Genomic DNA, 16,654 nt, shown 5'->3' with positions numbered 1-16,654 from the left:
GACACTAAGTAAATCATAATTATTCTGTCTTCTAAAACAGAATACAGGTTACTTAGCACTCTGATGCCTGAACCATCTGTGAAAAATTAGTTAACTAATGAGCCAAAATACATTGCAGATTCTATGTGGGTACAAGGTGTTAACAAATTAAATGTATTGCAGTTTCCCTGAGCACATTATCAGCCATATGATTTTTGAGGGCCATGTGCTGAACATTATGTGTTTTCTTTCCTAGGAAGCTTCATTTCAGTTAATTGTCTCTCCAGCTCCTGGGGAGTACACAGGACAAGCTGTACTACATCTTCACTGTATTTTGATGAAAGATTAAAAAGTCTGGGGTCCTGGATGAAGGTGGGTTTTTAACAGAGAACATTTTGTATTTACTCAAAGACCCTAGGAAAGCTGACTTCTGTTTTATGGAACTTTAATGTCAATATGTTGCTCTGAAGAGCTTGATCTCACAGATTGTTGTCTCAAAAACCTCTCTATTCCCTGAGTCCAGACTTACAGGGAATTTCTTGGGTTTTCTTTCCCCTGTTTTGGATAATTTGGCTTTTCCCCCCTCTTTAGTATCACTGGTCTAACAGTGGAGATCTCCTGCTGGTTAAATGGCTGTGTTTTGGAGCAGAGTGACTATCTCATGGCAGGCAGGATCACAGCTTGAACTTGCTGGTGTTGGAAGGTGTAATTTCTGCTCTCCCATCTCTAACATGCCTAAACACAACTAAATTTTAACATCTGGAGGCCAAAAGGTATTCAAAGCTAGATTCACCTAGGAGGAAGAAGTAAGTTCTTATAGCAGTCCAAGAGACCAAACTGATGTTCTGATGTTTGCACCTACTGCCACATGTAGAATTATTTCTGGATTTTCAACCTTGTTTTCATTCATCTGTGGCAACATCTTGGCATTGTGTGCCCATGTAGAAGCAAAAAAAAAATACGGTGAACACTCCTGTAGTATCTTTCTAGAATTCTTTCCTATTCAACTATCCTAAATGCAGGAAAACTGGTCTAGCTACCATGCCCAGCTTCTAAATCCCACCTGATACAAGATAGGGCTGGGTCACAAACCTCCTGCAATCCTGGCTCAGAGCTTTTACTCTGTGATGGAAGTGAGTGAGGATGGAGACTGAGTGAGACACAGGCTGACCATGCTGGACAGACTCCTCATGAACATCACCTTGCTCAGGGAACCTCTCTCGTGCAGAACCCCAGGGGAAAACAGACACTACGTGATGACTGTGGGGAACTACTGAGATTAAAACAATTAACAGCAACGAAACAAACACAATGGGACAAAAAACGGACAGGAACTGTTCCAAAGAAACACCCATTGGATGGAAAATCAAGCATTCCTCCTTTGCCATTAGACCCATAAGAAATTTGTTCTACATGCAGCCAGGATGAAAAAGAGGAAACAGAAAGAAATGTTAGGAATTTTTGGAGACATGCCTAGCAGAGGGATGTTTGGAGTTGCAAAAGTAAAATGACTGATGCAATTTTCTTTCTTGTGGTTTATTTTTTCTTAGAAGTATGAAAAATGGCTCCTTCACATGCCAAAAATTACAAGACAGGTAGGATGTTCCTTTTGATTTGTTTTTACAATATTGAAATTAGGACACAAGATTGATGTTTAAATAAATAATTAATTAAATAGAACCAGCTCTGCATCCTAATTTCCATATTTGCAAGGCTGAAAACAAACACTGGAGAGTGTGCAACAGAAAGCATCTCAAAGCCGTGAGAATATGTCCAACTTCAGCTGTAGGTGAGTCCTGAGTCATTTCAGAGCCTGAGCTGCACTGGATGCAAGAGTTGCCTTCTGGACCATGTGCTCTGGTGGGACAGGTTGGGTCACATCAGTTTCTCTAAAGATACTGGTTTGGGAAATGCTGAATCAAATATGAGCTGACTGGAGAACTCTAGTAATCCAAATCCTTGGGTTTCACCCACTGCCAGTTGACACAACTTTGATTCCTTGGGCTGGCTTTGGCTTGGGCACTGGGTGACCAGACAGATCCTTCTGTAAATGCTCATCTGGTAATAATCTGGTTTTTGGTGATCCAGAGATCCTGGATTAAATGTCTCTGCATTGGCTTATGTTAGCAAACTAGTATAAGGCCACACATAAGCTTCTGGTCAACAAGTTTTCATTAATAAATACCTCAATAATTAATTAAATATGTTGGAGCATGATTCTGATTACTTAAAGCTATAGATCCTGAGAATTTACTAAGCCATTACAATTCATGTTCCTCATGATTGTAACATGAGGAGTTGACATGGCTGCTGCCAAAAGGAATCACCCTTCTGACAAGTCCAAGATCACAATTCCAGTCTGTGGACTGTGGTAATTCTGTCTGACTAGGTCAATTTTCATGCAGGGATGCTCATGTTCAGGAGTGTGGCTGTATGCAGTGCCCAAGCTCTGCTACTAACTCAGGCCTGGGTTTGTGTTCTTAAAAAGTTCTTCTTTTTAAAGGAAGGTCTGTGAAGATATTTCACAGGCCAGTGGCAAAGGCATGTGGCAGCTGCAGGTTTGGGCTCAGAAATGCAGTATTTGTACCCCTTTGGATTTGCTATAAATTTGGTGCTTGCTGGGATCTGAATTGACTCAGTGAGTGAAAATGCTCACCCTTTGCAGGGCTTTTCAAAATGGACTTCCCACCTCCTCCAACCAGCATTTCATTTTAGGAAATACCAAAATGCTTTCCCCATGAGAACTCCCTCTGCAAGCATGGATCCAAGGCAGGGTAATCCCATACTCTGCAAAGCTGTGCAGTTCACATGGCACAGGATGAGCGTTCCTTCCGGATAAAGCTCTGTGAAACCAATGGTTACACCACAGCAGCCCCCTGCCATCACCTCATACAGCAGACACATTCATAGCAAGTGGATCAGCCAGGATCCAGTGTCCAAATGCAGGGCTTGAGGGATTAGACACTCCCATTGCTCCTCAGTGGGAGCTGGGAATTTTATCTCCCTGCACACCACACTGAGTGGTCACACCCTTTTTCCTCCACCTCCCCCAGCTCCTCACCCCAAGCTTTTGTGATTAACATGGCAATGGAGATTGAACTGTGTGCATACATTGATTTGCTGGGTGCTTTGGCAAAAGGAAGCAAATCCAAGCTACTTACCTCAGCGCAGACCCCTTTGGCGTTGCAATACCATAGCCTTTGGAGTCCAAGTTACCTCCCACCTTCATGGTGTCACAGGGCTTCCTCTGCTCGATGTACTCGTTCATGGTGGACTCCAGGAGGTATGCATACTTCCCCTTCGACTTCCTCACCCGGATCATCCCCTCTTCTGTCGTCCTCACAAAAACGGAGGGCTCGGCTGACTTCATGTATGTCCACATCTTCTCAAACACTGCTATTTTGGATCGCTGCGTAGGACAGCAGAAACCCAACAGGAGAGTTAACACAGGTTTGGGTGCCTCCTGAGATTTCCAGCTTGGGCTGAACACACACCCACACATCAAACAGGCCAAGGAAGCCAAAAAGGGTAACAGGATGTTACCACTTCTGCACCAATCCCTGATTTTGTGGCCTGTATTTGTGTAAGGAGTGATTTTGCAGATCAAACCAAGGGCAAACCAAGCTGGAAATCTGGAGACAGTTTCATTTGGAGTTGCTCAGAGAAGCTCCTCAGTAACGTGGGGAAGCACACGGATATTCCATATTTGTGTTCACAGCTACAGAATATCACATGCACTGGAGTCACTGCCAATCTTCTGGCAGGCCGTAACATGGTGAGGGGAAACAAGTGAACAAACCAGACCTGAGCTGAGGACAAGAGAGGACCAACCTGGAGCACTTGTCAAACAAGAAGCTAAGAACAATTTTTGCATTAAAGTTTCCTTTTTACCCTAAAAAATTCCTTAGTGGAGCCAGCTTCCAGGGTCCCGTAGGCGATTTCCGTCTGCTTGGCCAAGTCCTCTGCGCTCTCGATGGGAGACACCATCCTCTCCACGGTGAGGAAGGCAGCCAGGTTAGCTGTGTAGGAGGATATGATGATCAAGGTGAAGAACCACCAGACGCCACCGACTATGCGGCCGGAGAGAGACCTGGGCACAGAGAGGAGAGTCAGACAGGAGCAGGGTGAAGCTCTGAAAGGTGCAGCTCTTGCAGGCTCATCATTTACTATTTACCCAAAGTCATGCTTTCCAGAGGCTTCCAAGGAAGCCAGAAGTCTGTCCCAGTTCTTACTTTACTTTTTAAGGAGTTGATGTAAACAGAGTGGGGATGAAAAAAATTCACTGTCAAAAAAACTTTGCAATAAACAGACAGAATTTGCTTTTATTATCAATTCCTTTCAGCGTACAATATTAATAATGAGACATGGAGATAATTATGAGAAAGTTTAGCTGGGTAGGGGGCAATGCCCATCAACAATGCCTCTGTGAAGGTCTCTGTTTTACCATGTGCCCCTGGCAGGAAGGAGCACCAGCATGGAACCAGAGCAGACACACAGCCCAGCTGTGAACTTTTGGTCAGCTCCACCATCACCTGAAGTTTAAAAAAAACAACCCCTGTGTTTTTCTGTAAGACATATTGAAGCTCAGAGAGGAGTTATTGCCTTAATGAATAATTTGCCTACTGACATTCTCTCTTTTGTATTCAGCAGATGGTTAGGCAAGATGTTCATAATAATGCTTTAAAATCTAGGTGTTTTGTACTGCAATCAAATGGCCAATTAACTGTAACTATTCGATAGCTACAGAGATAAGTCAAGCAGGCATGAATTAATATTAAAATATTTTCAAATAATTTTATCAGAGTGGGAGATGATGTTAGAATTATGTCAGTATTCAGGCATTCTGTCTAAATTATTCATATGCTCCTTCTCTAGATGCAGAGCACTGTCCCAGACAGAAGGGAACACAAAACTCTATTTGATAAAGCCAGACATTCTGACTGAGGAGGACCTGCCTGTGAGAAACACCATTTATTTCTCCATGGGGGACCATGTTTCAGCATTGTCTTTCTGCTGATCTGAGTCACTCCACAGAAATATGGTTTATGGGATGGTAACAGAGATATCCCAGCCCAGCTAAGGGATAAAGTTAGGTGAGATAAATGTGACTATCTTGCTTCCCATCTGCAGAGAACACACTGCCTGCAGGACTGTCAGCACATACAGCTTTACCATTTGTTTCATATTTGGAGAGGGAGTGGGGAGGAAGGCAGCTATGGATTCAGCTCACACATCTCCAGATTGATGAGGAAGAGGAAGAAAATTAGTCTGCCTCATGTGTGCTCAGGGAAGGAAGCGCTCAGAAAAGGCACAGAGCCATTAAACAAAAGTAACCAGATAATGTCAAACACAACAATCTCTGCTGATGAAGGCCACTTTGAGCTGGCAAAATCCATTTGCATGGCAAATAATCACATTCATCTCCAGCTGCAAATTATACAGCCTTTCCTTCCTGACGAAGATGGGATATTTCTGAGACTCATTTCAGCCCCTTCAGCGGCAGTCAGCCGGATTTCTGCCTCCAGACCCTCAACATCCTGGTGATATTCACCACCAGCTAATCCCAGGGGGCTGCCTGCCGTCAGCTGCAGATGGCTCATGCTTTCCTGCTTCACACCTGGCACTGACAGCATGGAGAAGGGGGGTGTTGAGCCTGGAAGGTAACAGGGAGGGCTGGGGGAAGAGGGAGAAGGGGCTGTTTCTTTCCCCTGGGAGACAGAAGGATGCAGAAGGATGCAGAAGGATGCAGAAGGATGCTGCATCACACACCAGCCTCATGTAAGCTGTGTCTGCTGGTGGTGCTGGCTATTCCTCCTCCATGAGGAGGGCTGTGCTCACTCTCACAGGCTGTGGAGGGAAGGACAGGAGGTCAGCAGCTTGTTAGGACTGCCAGCATGGCTGGAGCCTCCTGTGTGTGATGTTTTGTTGCAGACACTGCCAGTGGGCAATGCTTGCCCTCATTGCTGGCTTGGCCTGGAGCTGGAAGCTGTGAAGCAAAGCTGCTGAAATGCACAGCAGAGAAAACACTCAGCACAAGTGGACCTACAGGACATGGTCCTTTTGCTCCTTGGCTGTGCAGCATTCAGCACAAGGCAGAGCTGGCCAGGTTGGAGGGTCTGGGAGGACAGAGAAATTCAATAAAGAATGTAACAACAATCACGATAAACCTCACACAAGCAGGTATGATCCCATGCCACACCCCCATGGCTTAAGGGCAGTGAACACAGGTTGAACAGAGCAACTTGGATTTCTCTTGTTTCTTTAGAGCCTGAGTCTGTCAATGCCTATTGCTGCTTACCATGGCAAATGCTTGGAAAGGCAATTTCTGCTACCACCTGCTTCTGCTACTTCTGTAGACCAAGCAGAACAGCAGTGCCTCCATTATGGGACACAATTGCAAAGTGCCTTTGTAATTTGTGAGATAATGTCTGATTTCTGGAAGTGACTTGAATGCTAGGGGGCTAAAATCCTGGTCAAAAAGCAATGGGAGTTAGAATTATGTTTATGCTCTAGCAAAAGCAGTCACAGAGGACAGATAGACCTCATCCTGGAAGTCACTGTGAGGGTTTGAAAATCTCACTCTGGAGCAAGGTGACAGAAAATGACCTTGCACTTGACTAACAAATGTTCTGCAGCTTGAACCCTGGCTCAGGTTCTTGTCACTAATGGGTGCTATGGGGTTTAAATCCTCTTGCATGAGGATGTGTCCCTGTACCTGTTCAAGCATAACATGAAGGAATCAGCTCCCTGCTGAGTGGAAACGAGTCAGTAACAGCCCTCTGCACAGCTAAGGTGACACAGAGCACCCTGGGTAGTACTTTAAAGATGTGCTAAGGTTCAGATATTTGGATCTGTCTATTTGACCTCTGGATTTATTCATGTTCATTATCATAGTAATCCTTGCAAATAACAGGGTCTAAAAAAGTCAGGCTAAAATGAGCAAGGGTAACAGTGTAAGAGGCTTTAATGGATGGCTAATTCTGGGGTGCAGAAAGGGGTAAAATACCTAGATAGAGCAGACTGCACCTTTTCCAGCCTGTGTTATTCCTTCTGCACCTATACTCTTCTTTCCTACACAATCCAAATTAAGATATTTTGGTTTCTTCTCCTATCCCTGCCTGTACTGTATAAAATAACACACAAATCCCTGCTCCTCTCCCTGATTTTGGATCCTGCCTGTCTCTCACAGAACAGTGGCAAGAACAGGATGCTCCTTTCCAACATCACCCTTGCAGGAGTAAGTAGTAAATACTTTGCCCTCATTATCCACAGTGCACAATCTACTTAAAATTAGAGCTGGCTGGGAACCAAGATTTCAAGACCGTGGAAAACTCTGAAATTGTAAATAAAACCTTAATATTCTCATTTGGAATGCAAAGATAACGGTTGCAAATGTCCTCGAAAAGTAGCACTCTGAAAATGGTTGTTTTGGGGCTGTCCAAGCTTTGCCTTTTTGCTATTACTTATAGTTTAATTTCTGAAAGGCTAAATGGTATAATTTTAACATGGTAAACAATTTTGTTTCTGCTTTCTCATGACAAATAGTTTTCTTTCAGCTTTTATAATTCATTAAATCCTTACCTACCGCATGTATAATTTAAAACATAATTCTGAAATGTGCCATTTTAAATCTGCCTGATGAAAATATTGCAGATGACCAAGCTGAAAATAATAACTTTTGTTTTCTTACTTAGATGACTTTTTAAAAACCTTTCCTTGAAAAAGCAACTGCATTTTTCCAGCAGAAAACAGAAAGAATTTGTAATTTCCCTTTGTTCCCATGAAGCGATTGTTTCAATATTTTAGCCTTAGCATTGATGGATTCATACAGAAATAGAAAATCATGCAGCTATAATCTCATTTCTTAAAACAAAATGCAATCCTTGATCAAACAATTTTCTCTTTGATCTCAGCCCTCATGGAAGGTAGGAAAAGCCAGCAGGAGTTTGCCGCTGCTTTGCCATCTATTAGAAGAGAACAATACATTTTTGCAAGAAAACATTAACAAGATCATCAGAAAATACACAGAGTAAACCTCGTTGGAAAACTGTTCAAGCACCATCTCAGTTCTCTCCCACTTCTCCCTTCCCCCTCCCCAAATCCATTCCTTATGGAGAATTACACCTAAACTGACAGGGTTTTAATTAGAAGTGCAAATCTGGGATTCTAAAGCCATAGTTGCTTGGGGAGGATTTCCCAGATTTGCTGTTAAATTCAAGTCTAATAAAGGCTCACTTACTCAACTGACACATTTGTCACTGAATGAATTTATGCAAAACTGTTGAAAGGAAAGCTCTTCTGTGCTTGTGCTACTGATTGTGGGTCAAACCCACTTTTGGTCTTCTACCCACACAGAGCTTCTGATCTCTGGCACTACTCTGTGAATTTGAGACTGATCTAGACAGTCCCATGTTTCTATTGAAGTCTGTCTTGGTAATGGATTAGTTGTGAACATTTTGCACCAGTTTTGCTCTTATTTAAAGCACGTTTTCCACACTGAACTCTGTGACTGTAAAGAGCTTTGCTTTGCCCCTGTGTCACAGACCATCTGGCATGATTGGTCTCACCACTTTCCCTCTGTCCCAAACCCCAGATTTGCTCAAAAGGCAAGGGAGGAAACTCACTGTGGGGTTTTGGAGCTGGGAGCAGCTCCGGGTGCATCCATCAAGTACAGACTGCAAAACTCTTATCCTCTTACTCTCTGCTCTGCCATGGATAGTTTTCAATGAGCTAACAACTGTTTGCCACAAAATTGGAGGGATTATAATGCAAGTTTCTCTGTGCATTCTGCATTACTAATTTTCTTGCCATATTAGTTTGCTTTTACTTATTACTGAATCCCACCTCCTGGTACAAGAGTCTGGAGTCCTGACTGCAGTGCTGGGTTTTAACATGGAGTGTCAGGAAAGCCCTTGAAAGTACAGAAGAAAGAATGTTTTGTATTGATATTCTCATTTATCTCTCCCAGAGGTGCAAATTCCTTCTTCATCTCTCCTCACAACTTTTCTACAGATCTAAGAGCTGCATATTTTGGTTCCCTATGGGTAATATTAACCAGGGAGACAGGGTAAGGAAGCTGAGGGTGCACAGGTAGTGGGAGTCCCTTGCTGGCTCTGTCCTGCTTTTCTATCTCTAATTCTTGTTTAAAAAATAAAAAAAAGGGGAAAAAAAAGAAAAAGAAAAGAAAAAAAAGTTTTAAAAGGGAAAAAAAAAGAAAAAAATTTAGAGCATCCTAATTTTTGTATATGAGCTGATGAGCTGGTGATCTGCTCTTGTGATTTCAGGCAAACCCTGCCAGTTCATTTAACCCCCAAAGCCAACTGCTGCAAGGAGGCAGTATGGATTAGAGAATCCCATCAGAAGTCCTTTTAAGAAGGGGCCTTGTGGATGCTCACTGTGTAACTATTGCATCAACTGTGATCTCTGCAAGCACACAGAATCTCTCAGATTCAACAGGAGCGTGTGTATCTGCGAGGCGTTAATTATAAATCATGGTTTATTTACTGTTTCTCTCTGCTTAAGCTAATGGCTTTGGACAGCAGTATATGCTCCCTCTCCTACTGTTTCATCTCTTCTTCTGCAGAATATGTTGGTGCTTTTTCCCCCTCCAGTTTCCCTTTAATGGGCAAAACCTCATTCTAAAATGAGTTTTCCTGCTTAGTCAGAAATGCATCATGCCACTTGTGGTTCTCCAGTCATTGGGCCTTGGATTACTGCAGTGCTAAGTATAAGCATGACTGCATGGAGCAGCTTCGTGCTGTTTTCAAGACATTCACTTAGCATTTTGACAGGCAAGAGGTGCCTAAGCCTAATCAGAGGACTAGCATCCAGGAGCTGGGTTTTTCTGTTCCCTGGGAAGCCCTGCTACTTTATGGGATCCTGGATAGCTTACTTCATCTCTCTAATTTAGTTTCCAGCTGTGGGAGAAGAGGATGAATCACATTTATGAACCTGTCCTGGGTAGGTGGCCTGAAGAGTTGGCCATCAGGTGGAATTTACCTCTGAGCTGCTGCTTTGCCCAATTCCCCTTCTTGAGACACTCAACCCCGACAGGCAGGGGCAGCACCAAAGGGACCCAGCTGTGCAGGGGGTGATGTGTGCACCCAACAGCCCTTCTGTGTCTTCAACTGACCCAAAATGACACCTGGGGATGCTCAAAAGACACAGCTCACCTGCTCAACTCGTGGGGTGTTGGAAGCAAACATGGGCTGACATGGGCAGCAAGCCCTTTTCAACTTCAGCAGGAGCCATGAATCATTCCTATAGAGCAGAACTGCAGGGCTGAGCTAAGTCCTTCACTCGAGGGACCTGCCATCCCTGCTGAAATGAGATCTTTAGCCCTAAAAATACAGGGTAATACACTCAGCTCTTCCAGAGGGCTGCTAAAAACAGTGCAAATGCAGGGCTAGGATAGAAGAATAAGGTGGAACCCTAATCAAAAATGAGAGGGTAGTTGAAAGGCAGAGAGGTAGATCTGAAGACATTCACTGCCATCCTCTGAAGTGCAGCCCCAGTGTGCCTCTCTCTGCTGCAAACAGGGTGCTTTAAGGGATCAGTGCTTGGATAGTGTTTTGCTGAGAAACCCATGGCCACTTTGGGCTGTTTGGCAGCTCCAGAGAGAGGCAAAGTCATCCCTCTTTTGCTGTTTTGCCAGCTTTCACTACAAGGAATAACCCCCCAACACTTGTCATGCCTTTGAGCGAGAATTTCACTGTAAAAAAGGCTCTTCATGTATTTTTCCCACTCTGATGGCATTTGTTCGCTTTGCTGAGAAAAACTCACAAGGTGACAAGCATAAAATTTTGTCAGAAGCAGTAGCTGGAGAGCCCCAGGAGATTCATTATTCAGGAACTTCCTCAACCTCAGGTGGCCCCAAATTTAACAGCATTCATCCTTCTTTTTGAACAACAGCCTATTGTGCCATGTCCTTTACTGAGTTGCTGGATCCCATATGCTCTCCTGCAGTCTCTTCTTCAAAGTCTACTTGATGAAAAGGCTTTTTTTCCCCAAAAAGATTTAATATGTTTTGGATTATATGCCACCAGTTCTTCATTTTCCAAGATCCTCTTTAGCCATCTACATTTGCTCACATGAGAGCTCCATTTCTGAGACTTCTGGGCAATAATGCTACAATAACCTAGTTCAGACTTCTTCCAGGGTGTCTTGCCTTGGTTCATTTTGCTTTATTTTTTTTCCTGTCATTTGTCAGCTATCCCAATCTGATGAGAGAAAGGCTTTGCTGTGGGATGAGAGTATTTTCTGTGCTGGAAGATTTTCACTCTGAGCAATATTTCCAAATATTCCCTTTATTTTCTCTCTTTCCTAATTCAAAACGTGATTCCTCACCAGGACTGTACAAGTTGGATTTTCTCTAGTTTCACTTTTGAACCTTTCTTTTTTGTACAGGGACACACTATATCTCCTGTAGAAGTGGTGAGGAATGAATCTGCTCTCCCCAGACAGTGTTTTTAGAAGAGCTTTATGTGCACAGGTGTGCCTGTCTTTTAACATTAAAACTCCCAAGCTGTGAAGGGAAAACATTTTCAGTGTTTCTTCTGCCCCTATTTCACCTGCTAAGATCCATTTGGTGATTTATTTATTTTTTTAAGGCTTCAGAAGCACTGCTGAGATGAAAAGCTGCCCCCTCCCTCTGTTTTCCTCTCTGCAGCCTGAGATTTTCCTTCTTATTATGAGCTTCAAGTAATGAGAGAGAAGAGAAAATTCCTCCTGTGGGAGAGCATTGACAACTTCAGCTGGACTCTCGTGGACTCTTCAGCACATCTCACATCTCACACAATTCACAAATACTTATTTTATTGCTTTTCCCTTTCACCATATGAGGACTCATCTGCTTCTTCTCCACTCCTCTGTTCACACACTCGCCTTCTATCACTCCTCATCAGACTGTGTTGGGAGAATTCATTAGTGTATAAAACATGCTTTGAAGTTGTCCAAATAACGGTGATGTAACACTTTTGCACGTCTATATACTCTTTTATCTGAAAATCAAAGTAGTAAGTTATGATTACCATGATTGGATTATTGCTGCTTAGCCTTTGGATCTGAGGGTAAGCAGCAACTCTTCTGGGTAGGCACTAATCAGAATTACTGCATGATTTTATTAACTAGATTGAATGCCATCGAGTGTGCTGCTGCTGTTTAAGGAAAGGGCTGTGTGCCCTTTGCTTCTGTCTGAGCACATGAATCAGCTGCTCTCCAGCTGCCACTTGGCTCCTTTGATCCATGTGGAAGTGGGAGGAAGAAAAAGACAGCAGCATGGAGAACTTCAGAGGTGTCACCATGCTCTGCCCTCTCCAGCTCCAGACTCTGCCCAAACACACGAGGATTTTTCCCCAATTTCATAGCATGACCCACATTTTGCTTTTTCCAGTTACTGGGCTTCCTCAAGTCTTTCACAAAGGATAATACAGCACCTCTGTCCTATTTAAACAAATTTGTCTTCACCTGCTCACTGTCTTGGGGTCTTACAATGGGCGTTGCTCAGTGTACCAGTGCCTTCCTGAACTTTTCATGAAAAGGGGATATGGCACTTCCCCAGTTATAAGGACAAGTGGTTGGGATGAAATCTGAGACAAAAGCAAAATAGATCCAATAAATCCCAAATTCCATTGGAATAAAGGCAGAACTATGAGCATCCCAGTGGAAGGCCAGCCCTGGGGATGGAAACAGCAAAGAGAAGCTGTGGATCCTTTTTGTGTTATGAGCCATAGAAATCTGAATGAAGGAGTTCAAAGCTCATTTGGCTGTGTATCCAGTGAGTGTGCACATGCTATCTCAGTGCTGATAAAAGTAATGTACAGCATATGGAAGAGTTATTTAAGTAGGACTTCCCTGTGAAAACATGCTCAGGGCTTCCCATCTTAGTTACAATATTTTTTTGGAGTGCCAGCATTAAAGCAATGTGTGACAGGCAGCTTTGCAGAGGACACCACCTGAGGGAGATGGAGGTCGTTCAGCTCCTCACAACCCTTATTCTTTGACAAAAACACTTGGCAGTCGAACCCAGCTATTAGAGAGACACAGCCATGCACAGTCCTGACTGCAGACCCCAGCTGAGCCGAGTTGTTATCAAGAGGAAAGGAAATGAAAAAAAGTCTGCTTCTCTCACTGACTGAAAATCAGCAAGTCTGAGTGCAGCATAATGGGGGTCCCTGGAGCCTCAGAGAGTCTCCTGCTGCAGTCAGGGAGAAGGGAGAAGGCAGTCAGTGCCCAGCATCAGAAACACAAGCAGGATGTGGCAGTTCCATGTCAGGAATCACAGAATGGTGTGATGAAAGGGATCTCATTCCAACCCCCTTAAAGCTCACCTCGTTCCAACCCCCTGCCACGGTTGCTTCCCCCGCCACAGGTTGCTCCAAGCCTTGTCCAACCTGACCTTGAATATTCCCAAAGATGAGGCAGCCACAGCTTCTCCACAACCTGTGCCAGGGCCTCACCATCCTCACAGGGAAGAATTTCTTCCTAGTATCCATTCCAAGTCTACCCTCTTTCAGATGCCCTAATAAAACTTCCCAAGATATTAAAAAAAAAAAAAAAAGGGCAATGCACTTTCCCCCCTGCTATTTTAACTTTGTCTTCAGTGAAAAATATGAGAAACATTTATTTAGTCCTGAAGAAAGAAATTGCAAAAGTATTTTTAGCCTGACATATCTGCTTTTGGATGAAGTGTTTGATGACTTATTTCAAACACAGCTGGTGGAATGATTAGTGAATCTGTCACTACATGGGGGGAGTTTCAGCAAATTTCTTGCTGTCCCCCAGCAACCTCAGTGCTGAAGGCCCAAAGTCAGAGCTGTGGGAGAGTGACTAGATATGCCTGATAGGGAAAGCATCCTGAGAAAGTAGCTTACAGGTCAGTGGAGGAAACATTCATTACCTCTGCAGCATTTAAACATTTTCAGATGGCAGGGCATGCAAATTCAAAAGACTAACTTTTCCTTTACAGATGAAATTGCATCTTTCCAACAATGCTCTCTCTGTTGGTTATTTCCTCCTTCTGAGTCCTCTGTATCCTACAGCATTTTCCCAAATGGAAAAAAAAAAAAAAAAGGATAGCAAGGATGACTATTTTAAAAGAATTTCCATTTTCCCCTGGCTGCCACACTCTGGTTGCCATGGAATTGCGCAGACTCCAAAGGGGACTGTTCAGCTGGATATTGTGCAATTTGTCAAGCTGTTCCTCTGGTGAGTCACTTTCCCTGGTTAAGTGTGTTTTAGAAATAAGTGTGGTCATCAGTTCCTGGTGATTTGCAAGCGCTGCTGTTACCCTGTGACCTGAATTTGCTCTCCATGGACATAATTAACTCTGCCAGGTAGAGATAATTGCAGCATCATTCGATACACTTTTACAAGGAAAGAAGAGTTTCAGAAGTTGGAGTCCTGATTTTCCTACTTATATTCTCAAAGACCAAAGCCAGCTCACCAGTTCAAGCAAACCACCACAAATAAATGAACCTGAGCTTTGTCCCCACAGAATCATTCAGGCTGGAAAAGCCCTCTGAGATCATTGAGTCCAACCATCACCACAGCACTGCCACTAAAGTTCCCCATTAAATATGTCCCTGAGTGCCACATCCACACACAGTCTGAATGCTTCCAGGGATGGCAATTCCACCACTTGCCTGGGCAGCCTCTTCCAATGCCTGACCACTGTTCCAGTGAAGAAATTTTTCCTAAACTGTAATCTAAACCTCCCTTGGTGCAATCTGAGGCCATTTCCAAGGCAGATGCTTGGAGTGTCAGAGAAGATGCTTACTGAAATCAAGAAGAGTCATCAGATAAATACCCCTGCTCAGCCTTCTTTTCAGGAAGGAATTAAATTCCTTTTGATTGCTAAATGCAGCTGGTTCTAATCTCTCTAATTCTAAATTTTTCACAAAATAATTAAGTACCCTGCAAATGTAAGTTTACAAAGGATGGAACAGAAATAATTTCCTTGAAAAAAATCGAAATCGAATCTATCACTAAAAAAGAAACCAAAAACCCCCCACAACATTTTTTTGTTCTAATCAATTTCTGACTTAGATTTTGCCTAAAATCCAGATAAAACCTTTCAATACTGGGAATATCTGGATGAAATCTAAAAGTGCTGCTGCCTTTCAAAACTGAAGCCCCCTGTGACTTTTTTCAATTGGGCTGAAAAGAAATGTAAATAAACAGGAAAAACAGAAGAAAATGCTCAACAATAATTACAGGTACATAACAAACACTGTATTTGCTCTTCCACAGACAAGCCCCCAGGATGGAGTGCAGCAGAGAGCCTGCAAAGGAGTGCAGTGAACAAAAGCACACTGTACAGATCAGCCTCAGTGCTGTTTCCATGTCACAAAAAACAAATAACGACGTCCACAAGACGCCTATAAATAATAGATTGTATCTATTGACTGGGTAGCAGCCAGCATCTGTCTCTCCTCTTGCTGCCTGGGAGTGCAGTCATTCATCATCTCTGCAAGCAAACCTCCCTGCTCACCACACCCAGCCCAGCCCAGCCCAGCCAGGGGTCACTGATGGCATGAGCACTGCACCCTGCAAAGCTCAGGGTCTGCACCCTGCAGGCAAATGAAAACCCTGTTAACTCCTTGTCCCAAGCCAGCTGAAGGGTGGATTGTGCCTTGTGCCATAGCTCCTTGAACATGTTAAACAGCACAGCCTTCAGGGCATGGTGTGACCCAACCATTGCCCAGAGCTGGTCCCTGGTGGCCCAGAGGAGCACAGAGTCTCTCCCTGCTTGTGCAGCCCTGCTGAAGCTCCCAAAATATCCCTTGTCAAGGCTGGTTCTCTCCCAGACACAGGTGAGATGAAAGCTTCATCCACCAGCTCACTTCCAGCACAGGCTGACCACAGCACCTCCAGCTCTGTTCTCGATCAAACTGATTATTCTGAGTGATTTCAAGCTGTGTTTCCCACTACACCCTATTGTGCCATGTTATGAGTATGCATTTCCCTTCTACTCACAGTATATTTTGATCTGAGTTCAAAATATGTGTATTTTTTGTTTCAACAATAAAGAGAGGCCCCAGGAAGTTGGGCTAATTTTTTGAGAACTTTATATAATTTTCCTCTGGCAAGGCACAAAGGATGTCTGCATTTACTAGGTGGTATTGTGTGATATTTATCCACCTGCTGAACTTGACATGGGACAAGACTTCTATAATCTATAAACTTCTATAATCCATCAACTCAGCTGAGAGGAACTGTCTATTCAGTCCCATGGTATCTTCAAATGAAGAATAAATACCTCTTCTGTTTTAACCAAATGTGTTTCATTTTAGTCAACATAAATTTTCTGAGTCATGGGAAGAGTAACTGGATTAAATTTAATAGTCTCCAATATACAAGAAGTCTCTTTTGGGCTCAAACCACATGAAGCAACACGTTTTGTGATAACAAAAAATAGAAGATCAAGATAGGAAGCTGACAAGTGATGCTATTTTGCTCCCTGTTTTTCCATCCTTGTCACAGCAGTCACATAATTTATTTTGCAGAAAATGATGGAAAAGATGAACAATTCAGATGCCTTGTTTTGCTGCAGAGGAGGATGGGAAGCCCAAGCATCCCCTCAGTCTTCTCTCAAAGGCCTCAGGTCCATCCTAAGCAAGGAATGGCAGCAATGTGCTGGACTTCAGCAAGGTCCTACTCTCCACAGCTGCTACAC

At 43.4% G+C, this 16,654-nt stretch overlaps 1 protein-coding gene across 4 annotated transcripts in view; it reads right to left on the bottom strand.

Moving 5' to 3' along the window:
- The window catches only part of GRIA1 (glutamate ionotropic receptor AMPA type subunit 1), a 118,004-nt gene that overhangs the window by 15,106 nt on the left and 86,244 nt on the right, over positions 1–16,654 (bottom strand). For all 4 annotated transcript variants that reach the window (XR_014854924.1, XM_085073775.1, XM_085073772.1 and 1 more), the window contains exons 12-13: positions 3,871–4,069; positions 3,141–3,388 (exon numbers count right to left, since the gene is read on the bottom strand). Coding sequence is in view for 3 of the 4 variants with exons in the window: in XM_085073775.1 (XP_084929901.1) it covers positions 3,141–3,388; positions 3,871–4,069 (447 nt within the window). In the remaining variant the exon portion in view is untranslated. The remainder of the gene's footprint in view (positions 1–3,140; positions 3,389–3,870; positions 4,070–16,654) is intronic.

This window comes from Lichenostomus cassidix, chromosome 13 (genome assembly GCF_008360975.1).
Source record: "Lichenostomus cassidix isolate B80296 chromosome 13, HeHo_3.0, whole genome shotgun sequence".
In the NCBI taxonomy this organism is placed as follows: Eukaryota; Metazoa; Chordata; class Aves; order Passeriformes; family Meliphagidae; genus Lichenostomus; species Lichenostomus cassidix.
The sequence above is the reverse complement of the archived record's forward strand: the minus strand, read 5'-3'. Positions and strand labels throughout refer to the sequence as shown.